Source organism: Lepeophtheirus salmonis, chromosome Z (genome assembly GCF_016086655.4).
Source record: "Lepeophtheirus salmonis chromosome Z, UVic_Lsal_1.4, whole genome shotgun sequence".
Lineage (NCBI taxonomy): Eukaryota > Metazoa > Arthropoda > Copepoda > Siphonostomatoida > Caligidae > Lepeophtheirus > Lepeophtheirus salmonis.
In genome coordinates, this window is record NC_092584.1 from 16,400,981 (window position 1) to 16,420,249 (window position 19,269).

The 19,269-nt window shown below is 32.3% G+C and overlaps 1 protein-coding gene across 1 annotated transcript; it reads left to right on the forward strand.

The window, feature by feature from the left end:
• The first annotated feature begins 9,651 nt into the window (after nucleotides 1–9,651).
• Nucleotides 9,652–11,426, forward strand: LOC121130491 (protein timeless-like). Its single transcript, XM_040726230.1, has 5 exons — nucleotides 9,652–9,974; nucleotides 10,046–10,268; nucleotides 10,431–10,929; nucleotides 11,000–11,318; nucleotides 11,381–11,426. Exons 1-5 carry the CDS (start codon nucleotides 9,652–9,654, stop codon nucleotides 11,424–11,426), a joined length of 1,410 nt encoding a protein of 469 aa, XP_040582164.1.
• The last annotated feature ends 7,843 nt before the right edge of the window (nucleotides 11,427–19,269 follow it).

Here is a 19,269-nt window from a genome sequence, read left to right on the forward strand (position 1 = left end):
TTATAATTAGTATAATTGTTTAATAATGCTGGATTTTAGAGCTCGTTCGAGTCAGATTTTTTGAGAATTTCTACATATCATAGATAAAAATGGGATACCACATCTGTCATACGTAGTGTTGGGTCGGTCCTATGGGTGATATCCTAATCAAATTCCCTACCCCCATGTTTCAGTATTTTTTTCAATCGGTCCGACCTTTTTTACCATTCAACAGTCATTATTTTCTTTACTTCTAGCAACGATTGAGTAATATCAAAACAATGAAAATAATGGAAATAGCTTGAACGTACTTGGGATATTTTTATCAAGATAAAAAATTGGAGCCAAGGCAACATTTTTTAGTGACTCATTTCATCCCATTAAAATATGTCCCTATAATATACCTGCCAAAATGTTTTAGTATGTGATATAAATCAAATTGCTTCAATATTAAAAACTATTTGGGCCTTTTATTTGACGTCATCAGTTCAATTTTTTAAAATGCATAAATTCCTTATTTTTCAGTATATATTACAATGATTCAAAAGATTTATAACTAATTAAGGTTTTTTTATTTTTTTAGCATTATATAAAGAGCCTTTTATGGAAAAAGGATATATATTCTTTTAAAATTAAAATGAATCATCGCATACTATTAACACTTCGAAGGCAATGCTCCGTTTCTTTAAGCCGAAACTTGAGTACTTGCATGATACACTCAGAGAAATCAGCCTCTACTAATCCCAAAGAAAACCCTATTTTTGTCAAAACTTTGGCGTGGTCCCTAGGGGAAACGTAGGCACTTACGCAGCTGATTTTCTTTTTTGCTTAAAAAATTGAATCAATTGACGAATTCCTTGTACCAAATATTCGAAAAAATTGAATCCATTGATCAAGATGGTTGCCAATGGGAGGTCTTAGTTGTCAGCAGGACTCAGTTACATGCCACAATTTAAAAAAAAATCGAATTATCTCAAAGACAATTTGAAGGACTTCATCTTACTGAACTTTTGGGTTTCTATTCGGACCTTAATAGATATTTTTTGTTGTTGGCGCGATCGAGCAGCAGAAAAACTGAAACCCATACAACACCAAAGACGAACTTATCAGTCTGATCAAGAAGGGATTCCAGGATTTGCCAAGGGACCAATTGGCGAAGTTCTGCTTGCCCTTTCGGTCTCAATTTGAGACCCTAATTGGGGATGGAGGTAATTTAATTGAATAAATAAGCAGGGTTGTCGACAACGGGAGCTGGGTGATAAGGAGCAGGGGCGGGGTGGTATGGAGCTCGCTTGTGCACAACAGGACCTGGGTGATAAGGAGCAGGGGCGGGGTGGTATGGAGCTGGCTTGTGCACAACGGGAGCTGGGTGATAGGTGGGATGATAAGGAGCGTGGACTGGGGCATGAGCTGGAGCATGGACAGCAGCAATGGGCTTGTGGTCAACATGGTAGTGGTTGTGGACATCAGAGGGATCAGCAGCAGGTTGGCTCACTACGGAAGCATGATGAACACCATGAGGTTTGTGGATGGAGGTGTGGACGGGAGCAGCATGTCCATGTTGGATGGTTTGATGGCTGGATTGATCAGCGGAGGCAAGAGCAGAAAGAGCGATAAATGCCTGAAAAGGAGATAAATTGTTATATCATAGTTTTTTTTATGAGTTGACGAATTAACTCTTGATTCCTAGAGATGATTCTTTTGTGATTCGCCTTCATGTTAAACTGTGATTGTTCGATTCAGTGAGTCTTATAAACTGATGATGAGATGCCTCTTGTCTCTTTCTTATATACTGAATATATTGTACGCATTTTTTGTTTTGAAGAAAATTGTATTGAAAAAACGTCAAAGCATCATAACTTGCCTCGGAGTACACTGCCTTGTACGCATATTAACTCTTGTATGCGTATGTATTTATAAATAATCAAATAATTCTTAATTTTAAATGAGATGTTTATTTAAGTATTTTATTTATACCTTTTTTTCAAATTTTCGAATACAAAATCATCATAAAATAACCTGATGTCAAAAAATTTTGGGTTCAACCCAAACCATTGAACCCAAAGTGACACCATTTCGGTGATTTCTGCATTTCTGTGATCGTGCATAATTTTGGTTAGTTCAAGTATAATTTGCAACTCCTGCAAAGGGTTAATAAAAACAGTATTATGAAAGGAATCGAAGATAGTTTCTTGAAGAATCCAAATGTAATACAACAGTGTTTTTGAAAACAATCATTTCTAGCTTGCTTTTATGTTGATGGGGCACAATTACTCTTTTTGAATTCATAATACATAGATTCGGTTTTTTTAAGCATTACATGAGTCAACTAACAAAAAAAATAGAAGATATCTGGGGTTTTTTTTTTGAAAAGAAAAAAACTTATCGTATATCTTGTTATCTTAATCAACTTACTTTGACTAGTGCTGTGTCGTTTCGTATTTATTTGATTCAGTACAGTTCTTTCTTAGAACCAGTCCTATTATTCCGCGGGACTGTCTCTTAAGACCGTTGGTCCTTCGGACTATAAGAACCAGAACTAAATTAAAAAATGAGTGATAAAGTTGATTGATGTCAACAAGGACACACCTTTATCAGTTGTACGACTGAATTGGACGTAACTGTAGTCTTCAATCTAAATAATCTCATAACACTAGCGTTTCCCTAGCGAGAAAACATTATATCTGGACAAAAGCTTGAACTGAGATATTTAACTTTCAATGTTTGAATTACTCAATCACTAGTCACTAGGTGGTGTTAATAGCAAAATTAGCTATTAGTTTTTTAATTATTTACACCATCTTAAAACATCAATACACACAGTGCACTTAACTAATAAAATATTTCTGAAGGCATAATATCTTACAATTAGCAGCGCTAAACTGGGCTATTTTGTTTTGATTGCAACATATTTACCGGAATCAGAGTTTTGAGACTGCCAGGGGGGAGGGGTGGAAACGAATGATCAGCATTATTCCGGGGAATCGAAGGATTTAAGAGGAGGGGGAGAGCTTATTTAACTTTTTGGAAGATACTAAATTTGAAAGAATAACCATTTTTTCTCACGGGGATATCCGTTATTATTTACTCCTGTGTATTTTGCATATTTTGAGAGACTAACAGTCATTTTTTTTTACAATGATCCGGTAAGCAATGTTGTAGAACACATAATGAGCTGTAGATTGCTAAGAAAAACATTGTCTTGGTCGCCGCCATGAGATAACAATGTAAGAGAAGAAGGTCATCTGGGAGCAGACTGGGGCCTCCAGTAAGACGATTAACAATGCCTCCACGCAATTAAATGGCAGGGAGTACCTAAGACACTCTGTCGGACCAGGCAAGAAACTCTCCAAATCAGGAGAATTCAGGGGAGCATATGACTTTATGTCCATATCAATATTATTTAGAACTCTGCTAGAAAACCGAATCCTACAAGTAATGTATGGCTTTGCCACCCAAAATCGGATGATACATGCTTGAGCATTAGTTTCTATGTTTTGGAAATTTTTTAGACAGATAGTGATGGAAACTTCAAGACGAACCTACAGAAGAGAGCATTATTAAATTTAGAATTACTTAAGTTTTTAGAGTTGAACTCAGATGAATGATACAAATGTATTCCATAATAAATTTAAATAGTTAAAGTTTATGATTGAATTTGTGTTCCTTCTTTGGAACTTGTTTGTCGTAAAGCTTTCATTCGCTCTACAGTTTTAGATTCATTAATGGAAGATACTCATTTAACACATGTATCACCATCGGAGAGGATCTTCTCATAAAGAATCCGCCCACTAGATGTAAAACTAATTAGTCTTCAATGATGACCTAAAATAGTTGAAACAATATATCGACAATTTCCAATTTTAAAGTATTACTAAAGTGGTTTGCTATAATGATGCATTGCTTTATTAACATACCATGACCATTTCATGTATCTTAATTTGAATTCATATTAAAATATTATACGGTCACATTTATCGCAAGCTCCTAGTATAAGTACACATTTAAGGTCAGTTTTCCCTACTATAAAAGTTCTTTATATGTAGACGTTAGAAAGATCTTCGTATACAACCACTAATCAAATTCCATGAGGAATTTTGGTACCGAAAGAGAAGATCCAGAAGATATATAGACAAACAAATGGGGGTGAGTGAATCACTTCAAGGAAACGCAGATTCCTGAATTCATTTATCTATGGAGAGATGTAGGAATTGAAGCTTTAATAATATAAATCATATTTTGAACTAAATTAAAAAAACTACAAGTGTAATGATGAAACGATGCCTTCGGCTCTCCTGATTTCATCTCAGTAGGTATTTAATTGAAATATTTAAAGACGGGACTGGCAAATTTCCAAATGTCTTGAGTTAAAGTTATGCTTTTAGGCATATTGATGTATAATTTTATCTCCTCCAAAGAGCATTCTCCTTACTAGAACCTCCTATCCGAAAAATGAGATCCCAAAGCCGGGCGTTGATGCTTTAGTATGAATTTCTTATTATGGATTGAATTCCGGGAGAATCAAAGAGCAGGATTCTCTTAAATTTGACCATCATTTTAAGAAACAAAGACTCTAAGATGAGAATCTGATTGATGGTTTCTAAGGGCATTATTTGTGTTCCCTTCCAAATTAGACTAAAGTATTATCCGAAGACCCTGATACATTACTCATTCCATCTGACATAATTAATTTATAATTAAAAAGAAAATTAATTAAGTCAATATTAAGACTAGAATATCAGATATGAATAAACATTAAACACATCTGATCGTCTTCAGTGTAAATTAATAAATGACTTCATAGGAGAAGCGACATCTAGCGAGGAAATTAAATTCTGATGATACTACTAATGTTCACCTTTCGCTTCTTAGTTTAAATCTTATGGAGAAACTAATTAGGAAATCCGTCCTGTGTCCCGTCTAACACTACTTATAGATTAAAGATTTGAAGTGAATTCTTGGAAATTAGAGGATGTTTATTTTTCAAAAATTGCAAAAAAATAAGAAGGGTTGAAGAATAAAATATCAAAGCGGAATTTCAAGCGAAAAGGGTAATAAATTTTGATCGAATTCCCTTCTGAAAAATAAAAATAAAGGAGAAAGCAACAATAGAAAAGCCGAGGGTTTACAATATTACAAACCATAAGAGAAGACTCACACACTCTCTTCAAATGTGATGAGTAAAACCTTTTTATTATCAAAATAAGTATTCTTTCGACAGCCCAAGCGTTCGATTGTTGGTTGTCATTTACATTCATTCCTTGGATTTTATTAGTTTTGTTTGGATCATCCAAGGTTCATTGTTATTTTTATATAACAAAAAACCATAATTTTACCATCAAATCTTTGTAAAACAGTTAAATCAAAGGTGAGCTTTTATCATATCAATATAGTTATGGTATGCACATAAGTCATTGCATGGAAACTAAACCCTTTTTTCTCAATCCGATCGGAATAACATTTGAAATAATTAGCCTGCTGATGAACTAATTCCCCAATTTTTTAATTTTTTTAAAAACTGTTATTTTTGTTAATAAATAAATAATCAAAATTGTCTTTTAAAATCAAAAAAGTTTTAACAAATAACTCCAAGCAACGCCCAGTATACCAGATCGTATTATATAAAAGAGGCTACCCACATATTTTCTTTAAAATAAGCTCATAATATTTATATATAAAACATCAATTATATATAAACTATATAGTTTTAAATCTTTGCATTTAAAAATAGTTATTTATTTTTAAAAAAACTTTATTAATTTCTGAGGGGAAAAATATGGAATTAAATGGTTTTATTGAGATTTTTAAAATTGATAATGGAGATTATTTAGTTTATTGTCGGTCCTATTTATTAGCTCTAGTCACGCCCAGTCTTAGGATTGGTCCTTAGGAAAAAAAGTTGAAATAAACATTGTGAAGTCATCAAAGTCATATTTTTGTCAGTTTTTAGGACGGATTTTGCAAGAGCACCGACACAATACAATAAATAAATCGTAAATACTTTTGAGGTTTTCCTTTATCCCTTTTTGTTCAAAGTGAATGACAAATTTTTATTTCTATTTCAGATGGACTGGGCATCTATTTCTTCGTCCAATGACATAGGAACCTTGGAGTTGGGCTATTTTTTTGGAGACAAATATCACTTGGCACATGATGCACAACAGAAATTAGAAAAAATATGTAGGGAACTTTGTGACTCGGTGTCAATGAAAAAAACCAGACATAGGATCATGTTTAGAAACTACATGGATACAGATTTCATCCCCGTCATCAAAGCACACATTGAAAAAAATCTTCCTCTTTATGTGGCCATGATAAAGTGAGTAGGGCTTAAATTTTTTGACTATTATGAAAACATAAAGTTAAATTCCATTTATTAAACCCTCCACTTTTTTTTGCATAATATAATTGTTGGACATTTGCAAATAATACCTCAAAATATTACCATTTTTACATTACATGGTAGTATATATTTATTGTTCCTTCTTTAAAGTTTAAATTAAACACTTATTAGATAAAAATTTCTAAAAATCACTCGTAGGACTGAATTACTTAGTATCTCTGATTTTGTATGATATATCACTAGTAACAGGATTTGTGTTAGATCGCGAAGAAAGGTAGAACGAGGCATTTTTAGAAATCAAGGATGTGATTTTTTTAAGCATGTAACCAAACACGGTGTGCAAAATAGGTTAAGCTTAAATACAATAAAAATATAATATGCAAAAAAGTCATTAAAATCGACGTTAGAATCATTTGACGTATTTACAAGCACATAGTTTTACATAATATTTTTCCATTTGATAGTGTATTATCTGAGCTCACAACACCAATTGAGGACTATGTTGATGTCTTCATTAATTCCAATGGTTCTAATCTACGAATATATCGCTATGAATTGATAAACTTTTTGGATGATGTTAAAAATAGGTTCACAAACAGTCTTTTATTTCGTAAAATAATACCTCCTGGTCATTATATTCTAAAAGAGGTACGCATTTTAGTCATAAATTATAACTTTGATGGTTACACCATGTAACAGCATTTTGTTCTGCAGGCTGACCCCCACATTTATAATTCTTATTTAAGTCGTAAAATACAAATTGGACTTTAAAATCAAGTTTTTAGAGGATCACTACGATTCAATCCCATGTTTCGACATGAAATAAATATATTATGAATTATTCATTACTTAATCTTGATTACAATTAATAAAAAAATGAATATAAATACCAAAAGATTGAATAAAATGAAAAACCTTACTTAGTAGCAAATATTTTATTTATTTATTTTTCCAGTGCTGTATATTCAAGTTGAAGTTATTGAATAGATTTCATATTTCAATTTAAAAAAGGTCGATTTTAATTGATTTTTGATCAATTAAGTTTTTAATATTTATTTAGAAATTTAAATGTAAAACGTTGGTTAAGTTGGGTGAATATAGATTAAAATAATATTGCGGGGGAAAATAAATCGTTTATCAGTTCAATTAATCAAATATTTTGAATATGAAGCCTCTATAAACTTATTTTAATCCCCTACATCTAAATTATTATTAGTGATTTTAGTAGAAATCATATCACACGATTCTAATTCTTCTTCGTAATATTATTGTTATCTATATTGATGCAACCTAACCAATTTAATATATTTAAATATCTTAATAAATATAAATTTATCAAATTGACCAAAAGTCAATCAAATTTACATTTTTTGACACAAAGGAATAATTTTTCTTTATATCAGTTCTTTAAAGGGCAAATCGATATCCGTTGTAAGTTTTAATGGTCATATATTCATTCTCTACAGCTGTAATAACAATAATAAATGTGGGGTTCGGCCTGCGGGCGTTCCAAGACCTTCATTTTGTTATGAATAAATATTTCTAATTTCTATACATATTCAGGATTTATCAAATAGTCAAAATGAGTCGAATATAATAGAACATATATTTCGATTAGTTGCCAATATTTTGAGTATACCAGAGCCTTCAAACCCTATATTTGATCACTCAATTTCATCCAAATCCCATTCCTCAACAACTGTTTCATCTTCCCCAAGTCAACGTCAGAATCAAATAATTTTGAACTTTTTGCTGCGGGTCTAGATAAGTTCATTTTATTAGCTATTGAAGAAGATACTGTCTCAAATCAATGGTAATCATTCAAAGATTTAGTATACAGTATGAACCATATTTTTAACTCTATTTTACAAAAGGAGTGCTCAAATTTTGGAAGTCATTACTTTGATATTCAAGGATCAAAGTGTGAGTCAACTTGAAAGTAATCTTAGAAAGTTGTTGGAAAATCCTGATTTGGATGACAGCTCAGAGGACAATGAGAGTAATTCGTCTTCCACGGAAGAAGATATCTATATGAACGAGGACTCCTCGGACAGTAATCTGGATGAAAACCCCGAAGTAAAACAAAATTAGTTTATTGCATCTAACTATTGGGCGTTTTTGGGGGATTTCTGCAGAATAATAAAAGAGTTTCAAACAAAAAAATGAAATTTATTTTTCTAGACAAAGTCATATAGAAAAAAATTGATAAGAAAAGTTATAGAAAATAAAAATTCTAACAAGCCTCGCACTTTATTTATAAAAGCAGTAGTACCCAGCATTGCCTGGAGTTTTGGGGCCTTACAATATTAACTCTAAAACCGACCCTGATCCTATCATATAAGTTGTATAAATTACTTAAATTGTCTTTATCCAAAATTAGATGCAAAGAACCCAAAGAATTACAATGATGACGCCATAACTTGTCAGACTTCAGACTCTGACTCATCAGAAGTAAGTGGTTCTCATATTTTTATAACTTAAAAACTATAAATATTCAATATTTAAAGCCTCCAAGTAAAAAAATTTATGATCATTGCAAACCATCAACCTCAATGATAAAAACTTCCAGCACCAAATTAGAAGAGACTGTGAGACAAATGATTAATTATTGGATATCAACTCTCCCTGGAGATACTAAAATCGATCTTGAACTGTCAACTGGAACATCATCCAATGACAATGATCAAAGGTATAATCAAATTTATGTTTCTTTCTTTTTTTGTCAAAAGGATTCGTTATTTAAAAAAATGTTTTCTAGTAGAAGTGTACCTCAAAATAAAAACAGACCTATTGGACCTGATCTATCAGCTTCAGAAATCAAGGAGATTCGAAAGAAAAAGATCTTGAAAATAATGTATAATTCAAGGAAGAAGCACAGAGAACAGGTTAGTCAATATTCATTGAACCATCTTTGCTTTTTTAATAACTGTGTAGTATAAATCATTTTGTTCGTTCTTAGTCAATGGTTGATGATGAAGATGTCTCAAGACTTTTAACAGAGTTTACTATTTCTTTCGTTATATGTGGCTATGGAAATCTCATTCAAAATTTAAGATTAAAATTAATGACGGAAAAACCGCCGTCCACATTTACAGTCCTGCATTCTCGTTTCCTATGGTTAATAACTTTCTTTATGAGCTTTGTAGAAGATTTGGAAGTAGAATTACGGGAGATTGAGTATGTACTTTATTCAATGGCCTTTTAAGCTTGATAGCTTGGCGCTATTTATATTTCATTTCAGACCAGTGTGTAGTCCAGAGATCATATCCTATATTGTATATGTAGGTTTACAAACATTTGAAAATCTTGAGATTGAATCAAAATCACACATGTATAATGATACCATGGTCAAAACACAAGGGCGTCGTCTTCACTTGGTTGTATCTGCAATAAAGCAGATTTTGATAACCATTAATTGGATGGAAAATAATGCAAGGAACTCTGAAGACCGTTCTAAAATACATAATATAATTTTGTTACTTATGGAAATGAGCAATTTGAGACAATTTCATCTTTTATTAATTCGGAAATTCAGTTCATCTAATCAGACAAGGTGTTTCATTAATGATGTTATCATGTCCAACTATCAGCTACTTGAAATGTTTGAAAAAGTTAAGTCGTCGGACAAATTTATGAATAAACACTTGGAACAGTGAGTAAAGCTACTAAAACCTGAATATAGTATGTAATTTAAAACTACTTAATCATGTTTTTAAATGACAGATTTGCCACGGTAGATGTGATGAGACAATATGGTTATTGCCTACAAAAGTTTGAAAGCAATACAGTCTCATTAAACAAAGCTGTTTGTACGATGATGCACCATATTTCCGGTGAATTAAATACACATGAAGCTCTTTTTATACCTCAAATTCTAAAAACATTCTCCGATATATGGGAAAATGAACTCTTTGACAAGGATCAGTGGTTGGGCTTAATTGAATATGTAATACGAAGGTTCATAAATACTTTACATGAGGATCCAATCAACACAACTCTATGTTTTCTAAAAATGTAGTCGAAGAAAATCAAAGTCGTCGGATTTCCGGACCAAAGGACCGACTAAAATTGATAGCTTTAAAGAATAAAAAAATTAAATAACTTTCAGTCCCCTGATTCGGAATATAATAACAGCGAAGATCCTTTTAGATCCATAATAGACATGTACAAAGAGGAGGATTGCGAAACAATGACAGGACATTCTATTCTTCAAGCATTGTGGTCTTATGGAATTATAACGCATGCTCAATATATCGAGATAGCTAGAGTAAATCCGACTTTGGCTACAAACTATACATCCATCGAAGCAACACGATCTTTTATTTCTGAGCTTGCCTCACAAAGAGGAGAGTCAGAGAGTGGCACAGATAATTCGCCTATCACGAATGAAATCCTGGAGTTTTCTGCTCCATCCCCCTCAGAAAAAGCATATGTGGATGAAATTGAAGGTCTCAAGGATTTATTAGTGAGTCAAGGGAAGGAATATCTTATTGATTGGCTTCAAGAGGAAATTTTTAATGTTATACTTGTCAAAACTCATGCAAAATCCAAAAGTTCGGTCGAATGGAAAGAAGGAGTTTTAGAGTCCATTCCTTACTACTCAGTCTGTAAGTATTCCTTCATGACATCATTTCATTATAAAAAGACGTTTGTCATATTTATTTTCCATTTGTTTAGTTTGGAATGAGGGCACTCTATTGGTTCCTTGGAACATAAAGGAAGAATCTGGACTAAAAACAAATAATTTCATCATGCTTCTCAAGAAAATTGGGATCCATTTACCTGCAAAAAGACATACACACTTTCCTAGGATACCATTCGACTGGTCAATTGATCATCTATTAAATATTCATAGAAAACTGGCTTCTAGTCAACATAATGAAGCAGATTGGGATATGGGTCAAAACTCTTTTCTCTCAGGAGCTAATTCCCATGATGATGTAACCTCAATGTGGAAAATTTCCCGTGCCAACAAACTAATTGGAAATTTGGCAAAGTAATAATATTTTGACTTGTATCTTCCTGGTATTAAAACATTCTTATTCATTCTATTTCTAGGCCCAATCTTCAAAATACACAAATATCGAACGAAGATCAACTATAAACTTAATTTATTGTGTCTATTTTTTTTTTTTTTTTTTTTTTTTTTTTGTGTGTGTTTATTGTTAAATTCTCAAATTCACTAATTATTATTTGTTTAGAATTTGGATATTTTAATGATTCAGTTTTTTTGATGATTTGTTCTTTTGATGGTAAGGGGGTAAGATAATCATTAAATATAACTTTATACAATACAAAAATAACAGTTAAAAAAAATGGTCAATATTCTTCAAATCTTCTCACCAATTTAAATATCGTCGATTACAATCTAGAACAGTTTCATTCGGCAATCTAATTATATACTTTTTGTATGGTTCCTTCTATATAATCCATTCAATCCTATCCCATCTTTTCGAAACATGATTCTGAACTTTATCTTCATTCCCAACATCAAACATTGGGAGATCTTTTGTCTTTTAATGAACTAGCAAAAATTATTGTTGGAGACAAGTCTTCTTGTATCGACTCTGGACATGGACTAGGCAATTTTTTCTGACAGAGCTCACATTTTTCAATTGATTTTTTTATATCAAAATTTATTCCAGGCCAATACACTGTATCTCTACATCGCCGGTGTTTTGCATCACTTCCTCGATGGGTATAGCGAAACGATTGTAAGTTCTTACTTTCTAAGGTATAATAAATCTATCTTCATATATTACTAATCCATCCTCTGTTCATATTTTGTCTTGAAGGTCCGAAACAAATTGCGTTAAAGTGTTTTATTTTGATGATTGCGGAAAATCCTCCGTAAAAGCAACTTTTAATTTCTTAGATGTTTCATCTTCTTAATCAAATTGCTTCAGTGTCTAGATCATTATGTCGCTCATTTTTCTGCATATCACATGCCTTAATGGAACTTCTCCGAAATTAGTCTCAGCAATACGGTCCTCTTCTGTCAACTACCTCACAGAAGCACGTGATAATACGTCAGGAATGGCATGATCCTTACCTCGTCTTCATTCTGTGTTTATGATAATCCAGTAACTATGTACAAAGACGGAGTATACAAGTATTTTTTATTTTATCTAATGTATACTCAGTAAGAATAAGAATTGAAGGACGACGATCCACAACAATTGTATATATGTATGTTCATTCCTTGTAAATATGCCCATTCCTTGTAAATATATTTGGGACGTCTTCACTGCCCAAACAATGCCTCATAGTTACAGATGAACAATCTGCATTCTGTCCCTATATGAAACGAGACCCACATTGTAGCGAAATCCAGCGAAGATTGGGTACAGCCCTTGGGCCAAAAATCAGGCATGTTGTCGGTGTAGAACTTCTGGCATTTGGCAGATGTGTGTGAGGGCGCACCATCTTGAGTGCACACATGGTTGTCCTCTACGTAGGTGGTCTTGAGCCATGGTAGTATGGTGAACCTCAGCACCTTGTAGTAGGCTTCCTGGCCGATTATCTCCCCAGCCTTAAAAAGAAGGGAGGGATCTTCTTGCCGTCGGACTCAACGATCCCCAGGACCATTGGTTGGGCTGGATGTTTTGTATGGGACACCACCTTAACCTCTTGTGGTGATCCCCTTAGCCAACGATCGTTCCGACGGTTGTAAACCTGGTCCACAATGAAAATCTTCTTGTCAGAGAATCTTTTTACTGTGGAGCCATTTGCCTTGATCCATGGACGAACTTTTTGCACTTTTGCAGTCTCTTTTCCTTTTGAGTGTCCATAAACAGGTGGTATGTGGCCCTTGTATAAGAGGACAACCCCTAAGGCCTCCTTCACAGCCCTCCTGATTATCTCCTCGTCCAAGTACAACTCGTTAGAGAGGCGATTAATGAATTTTGTGGTGTCCTACTTGATCTTCTTCTTCAGGTCCCCCAGAAACTCAGAATTTCTATTCAAGTTGTGTCCCCCACTTCCTTCTTTCCGTGAGAGGTATTTTCCATCTTTTTTCATATATGGAGCACTTCAAAATGTCCAAAATCTCTGCCACTTCAATTTTGGCATCCGTAAGGTTTGAGATCCTCTGCCTTTTTGCTTCTTACACACTCATGATGAAAGATTTGAGAAATTTTTATTATTATTTACTTATGCAGAAAGGAAAGGAGATTCGGAATATGCAGGAAAAAATCAAAAAATCACACTAAATGAGTCAGTTCTCAAAAACATCTCGGAAGGAATAAAGGAAATCCATGGTTTCTTTATATTTTGGCATTTAACGCATACTGAGAGCAACAGAGCAGCGTCTTCTAGAAGTGTTGAAGGTTAAAAAGAATAATGGCGTCAATAGAAGGGAAACTTCCCTTGTGACCAAGGTGCAAGGAGACCAGGTGGGGATATTTTTTGCATTATTGCACAGATAACGTATCTGATCATCATTAAATATACGATGAATTGCCTCATTCATATCTTTAATATTAGTATTAACATATGTATAGCTATAACCAAAAAAATAATTTGTGTCCAATCTACCTAAAGAATTAACAGTCGATACAACATACCCCCCTGAATTAGGCTGTTGGAATTCGTCAATTTGTGTGGAACACTCTCGTACATGAGGATTGAATTCAATATTTAGAGTAACCTTCATTTTGGAAACTGGTTCAACTATTAAAAATAAAATTCAATTTTAGTGATACATATATATAAATAATTCATAGAATCTTAAACGCCTCCGTTTTCGAGTTATTGAATTAAAAATATCTTCCGCTTTTAAGTGAGTATCACATAAAACATGGGAGCCTTTTGGTTCGTAGTTCTTCCACCTCAGAAACGTAACCAAGACTTATTTTGGCGTAAATCTTTTGGAAAAAAAAAAAAAAAACAACGATATATCCATGCATGTAAAATGCTTATTCCGGCATCCAAAATTAGCACAAGTAGCCATTTTCACACAGGAAAATGATACTTTTTAATAAGCAATGAGTTTTATTCTTTTAAAAGAGGGTTTTATAGATATGTTTACTAAATCAGCTGACGTTTCAGCTGTAGAATGTCCAGACTCTCCTATTTTAAGGCACTGGTTATATTCAAATAGATTAAACAAACAAATACTCATTAAAAATGTGACAATAGACGGTGATAAAAGGCTATAACTTTTGACCTAGAAAAATTAAAAATTACGGAGTAATTTTTAATTTTTGCATCATTGTATTTTCAGCTAAAATTTCATAATAGTTATTATATAAAGAATACAAAATTGTGATTTTTGTTGACATACCTACTGCACAACATTTTGAAATAGATTGAATTTGTGTGGATATATGATTTGACTCAGGAGATGAATCGACGAACTGATCATTAATAAATTGAAAAGCCTTATAACTTTTCTTAAGCCCCGATATTTTGGGTAATTGTACCAATCTTTAGGTACAATTATAGGATTATGTATGTCTCGGGAAGAACTTTATAAATAAGCGTGAAGATGCATTTACACTATAATCAAAGATGAAAATCAAGTGTGGAATGGGCATGTTAAAAAATAGAAACCGAAGATTAATATGGTAACCCTGACAATTTGAAGAATGTTTAGGAGGAGAGAAAGAATAATGTTTATCATGTTTCATCGGATCAGCTACAATGACCTGTGACAAGGAAGGAGGAAAAAAGGATATACATAAATAAGGACATTTGCTTGAATTACTCCAATGTCGATCTCTAATTCCACTCTCAGTTCATCAAGGACTTACAATTACAACTCTGCAACAACCCCTTAGGATTACGCCCCGTCTTTTAAGAGCACACACGAATGTTCAAATAGGTTTTTAATATAATGATATAATCTATTTAGGAAAGAATGTTCACTCATCAGGGATTAAATAATAATGACAACTACTAAGGAAAAGAAAATGTATTCCTTTTACTCTCAATTACAAATAAACAGACCAGCTAAAAAACGGTTCACTGTAAAATGTTTTTGTCTGTTAAAAGGTTACGGACAAAAACGCTGGGGTATATCATTGTGTACATTATGACAGTAAGACAAAAAAGTTTAGGGGAATATAATCGTGAAGCAATATCATTCTGAGTGATATAATTGTGAGTCATTTCATTGTAAGACAATACTATCGTTATACTATAATTATAATACACCCTCATCCACAGGTTGTGTAGGTGAACTGCTTGGGGCCTCATGCAAATTGAATTTATCCGCTGTCCCTTCTCTGAGTATCAAGATACTCTCTAATATCCCAAAAAAAAACCACATGTTGTACAGGTGAAGTCATGGGCCCCATGGCTGTTTAAACTCAGCCGCTGCCGAGCTTCTAAGCACCAAGAAACCCTTCCAACATGATTTAATAAACCCTGGCACAAGTGTTGTCCATACAAAATCCGTTTGATATGAACAATGTAAAACTATGTAAACTCTTTGCTAATCCTACATAAAAACATTGATAATAATGATAACAACTTTTAAACACGGGAGTGAACTCAGAATCTGACATTGGAATATTTTGGATTTAAAAAAATTAATGTAAATATTATTACATAAAGATAATTAATTTATATTCAATTTTATTTGTAAAAAATTTCAAATATTTAATTTCTTTTGAAAAAAAATTCAAAATCCACAGCTATTCAGAAAAAATTAAATCATTTGAGAATGAGTTGCAAAAAGATAAAGCTATTTTTAAAAAAATTCAAAAATTAAATTAAGAATATTAAATTATTTTAAAAAAAAATCCAACTCTTTACTCAAAAAATTAAATTTTTTGAGCAAATATTCCAAAAATATACGGCAGTTCATAAAAAATTTAATTTTTATGAAAAAAAAAATCAAAAATATAAAATTTTATACAGAACTTTTAAAATCCACAGATATTGACATAAAATTAAATTTTTGTATTGTTTTTTTTTGAAAATTATATTCAATTTTCTGGTAAAAATTACAATTTCTTAATTTGGAGGGGGTTACAGCCCTTCTAGCTCAAGATCCGGTGACCCTCTGAATAGTTTGATAAAGTTATATTTCATGAATAAGAACATTAAAACTATTCATTTTTTGAATAAATGAATCCAGGAATTATCCTGTTATTTCATATGCAAAAAGTTTTTTCACATTTGGAAGATGTAATCGGGATTATTAATATTAATATTTGAGCCAAGACTTCGATGTTGTTGATATTGTTTTGTATAAGAAAACAATCAATTGTTATAATCATTTTTTCTTTTTTTTCAAAATCGGAATCAAAACAAAGCTATTCAACGTTTCCTCAAATTCCCTTTATGTAGTCCCTGATGCCGGAAAATACTTCATATAATTGAGGTATAATTATGATTACATCTGAATAAAACCTTGACAATACCAAATAGGTATTTAAGAGCAGGTAAACTATTCTTTACGGTACATACTCATTCAGCCAATATCTGAATATGCATTAATTTAAATGTTTGTTCTGAATGAGATCTCACTTTATTTTTATATGAATTTTAGAGAGAGTTAAAATACTGAATATTCCTACGTTGAATGAAGCTGGCAGATTGATGGGAGAGCACCCAAAAAGATCCGTTCCAATTCGCTTAAAGCCTTCTCCTAAAAAGAACAAAATACAAGCAATATATTTTTGAATCAAGTCAAAAATGGCTCATGAGTGTTAATGGTTTACTGTCTTAACATTGGACAACGAAAATAATTGGAGTTTTCATATCTTTTTTTAAAGATGCCACTCTAAGAAGCTACATTGATGGAATTGTTTAAATGCCATCCCTCTCAATGGTTAATTCATCTCTCCAAATAGGCTTACAGAGTTGAGATGAAATCTGATGAGAGCCTCAGTTGTTCCTTCCAGACCTCTCCAATTTCATATTGAAGACCGCCCTGGGGGGGATGAGTGATGACGTTTTATAAAAACATAATTTATTTATAATATTTAAAATTATGAAAATGTCGCTGAAATATAGCTTGTCCAAGTTCAAATGAATGTCGCTAAGATGACCCTCGCTGAAATAAATGTTGCTCAAATGTATATATAATGAATGTGAGTCTTTCGATCATTATTATTAATTGTTTATTCACATAAATAATAAATTTTTCATAATATTGCAATTAAGTTTAAACCCTTTCTAACATAAATGAGGGATTAACTGATTAAATATTTTGAAAACATGGAACATGGAATGAAACAAAGAAGAAAAAAAGACATTTTAATTTGTCGAGTATTTGGTAAAGGACGTCTAAAAACAGCTACATACCTGTTATTGTTAAATGACGTGGATCTTCTTCTGAATTACTAAGATGAGCCAACTATTCGAGACATATTGAAATGCTGAACGTTATGTAGGACTTTTAAATAAATAAAAATACTGCCAATATTAATCTTATCACGATCCCTATCCGAACAAATGCCTCTTCAATTATTGGACGATTAAAACTAAAATTGGATATCCTTTCAAAAAGACAGTGGCAAAACCGGAAAACATCATCAAGAGTTGTGGAAAATTTTGAGGATGGACTTGACAGATTATTCTAAATTCTCATATGTAATTGTCCTTCTTTATCCTGTACAAATGCAAGTTGCAATATTTAAAAAAAATAAAAAGAATGAGCATTCAAATCAAACATTCCCAAACAAGCATTGAAAATAAATTGAAGGAATGATTAGATTTCCATTGTTTGACGTTTAACGGAATCGACTGTAAAATTTAGAGTTGAAATGGTGTTAAGTGAATAAATTAGTGAGATCAAAACATTTTGAACTTCATTTCTCTATCATCAAATGATCTGTGATCCATAAAAAACTACATAATTGGGTCTTCACGGAAGTCCCAATTGTATGATGAGTCATCTGTTAAAAAAACATGTAAAATATTCCGGAATTCAATAATAGTTTTTTTGTTCGTCATACTATATCTTTATCCAATTCTAATTCAGGTCCATTATTTAGTCATCAACTTGTCTATAACTACTTATTTGAGTTAAGTTCCTTATCAGCTGTTATTCAACGGATTCTTGATTGGGGAACCTTCCTAAAAATAATTTATTTACTACAATCTTTTTACTGATTCAGAATCGTCAAAAGGGACAAATAATATGTAACTCCAGAAGAATCAGTCTTGTCAGTGTTACCATATGGAGATATATGCTTTGCGAGGAAAAAGTTTCATAAAACGTTTAGGACAAAAGTATCTGAACGAGCTGAGAGTCAATAAAAAATGGTTTACTCCTAATTCTAATATACTAAAACGATGGAGATTTTGAAACCAGACACACTAGAAAAGAAAGTATGCAAACAGGCAACACATTGACCTTGCCTAACGGGCATCAAATAGCATATCTACAATTACATGAAATACAATAGCTGTATTTTGTTCCGGTGGCAAATGGGGGTTCTAGGACAATCGGTAGAAAACATTATTAAATTTGTAAATTATTTTAATTCCATTTAAAATGATAGTATGAAAAATAAGTATTTTTTTATATACTATATCATATCATTTAAGTAAATTAACGGGTGAAATACAGGGGAAATTATATTTTATTCATAATATTATGAAAAATCAATGTATAACTGAGTATGTAGTTCTAATCTTGATAATATTCTGGGAGAGACTTAAAGGTAGAGTCATAGGAGAGCACGGTATCAAGGGTAATGGGTTCAACTACATTTGAACCACACGAATGCATTATCAAGATGAATTAAGAATGGTATCTATTGTGATTTAATTCCTGAGGAGTATACTCAAAAGTATTGGCGATAAAATTTAAAATCAAATAAATATGAAGCATTTTAATACATTTTGGGGTGTCTAATATCCCAGTAAACAAACGGAGGCTTGATGGTGAGTCGTCATAGTTACTCCAATCAGGACGGAAATACAAAAGTGCAAGGGATGGGTTTTTTACTAGAAAATGTAATATTAAGGATTCGGAGTCGGCATCGGGA

Excerpts from the sequence above, each read along its gene's own strand:
- LOC121130491 (XM_040726230.1), top strand. The coding sequence starts at position 9,652 with ATGTATAATGATACCATGGTCAAAACACAAGGGCGTCGTCTTCACTTG. Across the intron at positions 9,975-10,045 it reads ATGAATAAACACTTGGAACA|ATTTGCCACGGTAGATGTGA; the intron begins GTGAGTAAAGCT and ends TTTAAATGACAG. Across the intron at positions 10,269-10,430 it reads GGTTGGGCTTAATTGAATAT|TCCCCTGATTCGGAATATAA; the intron begins GTAATACGAAGG and ends AATAACTTTCAG.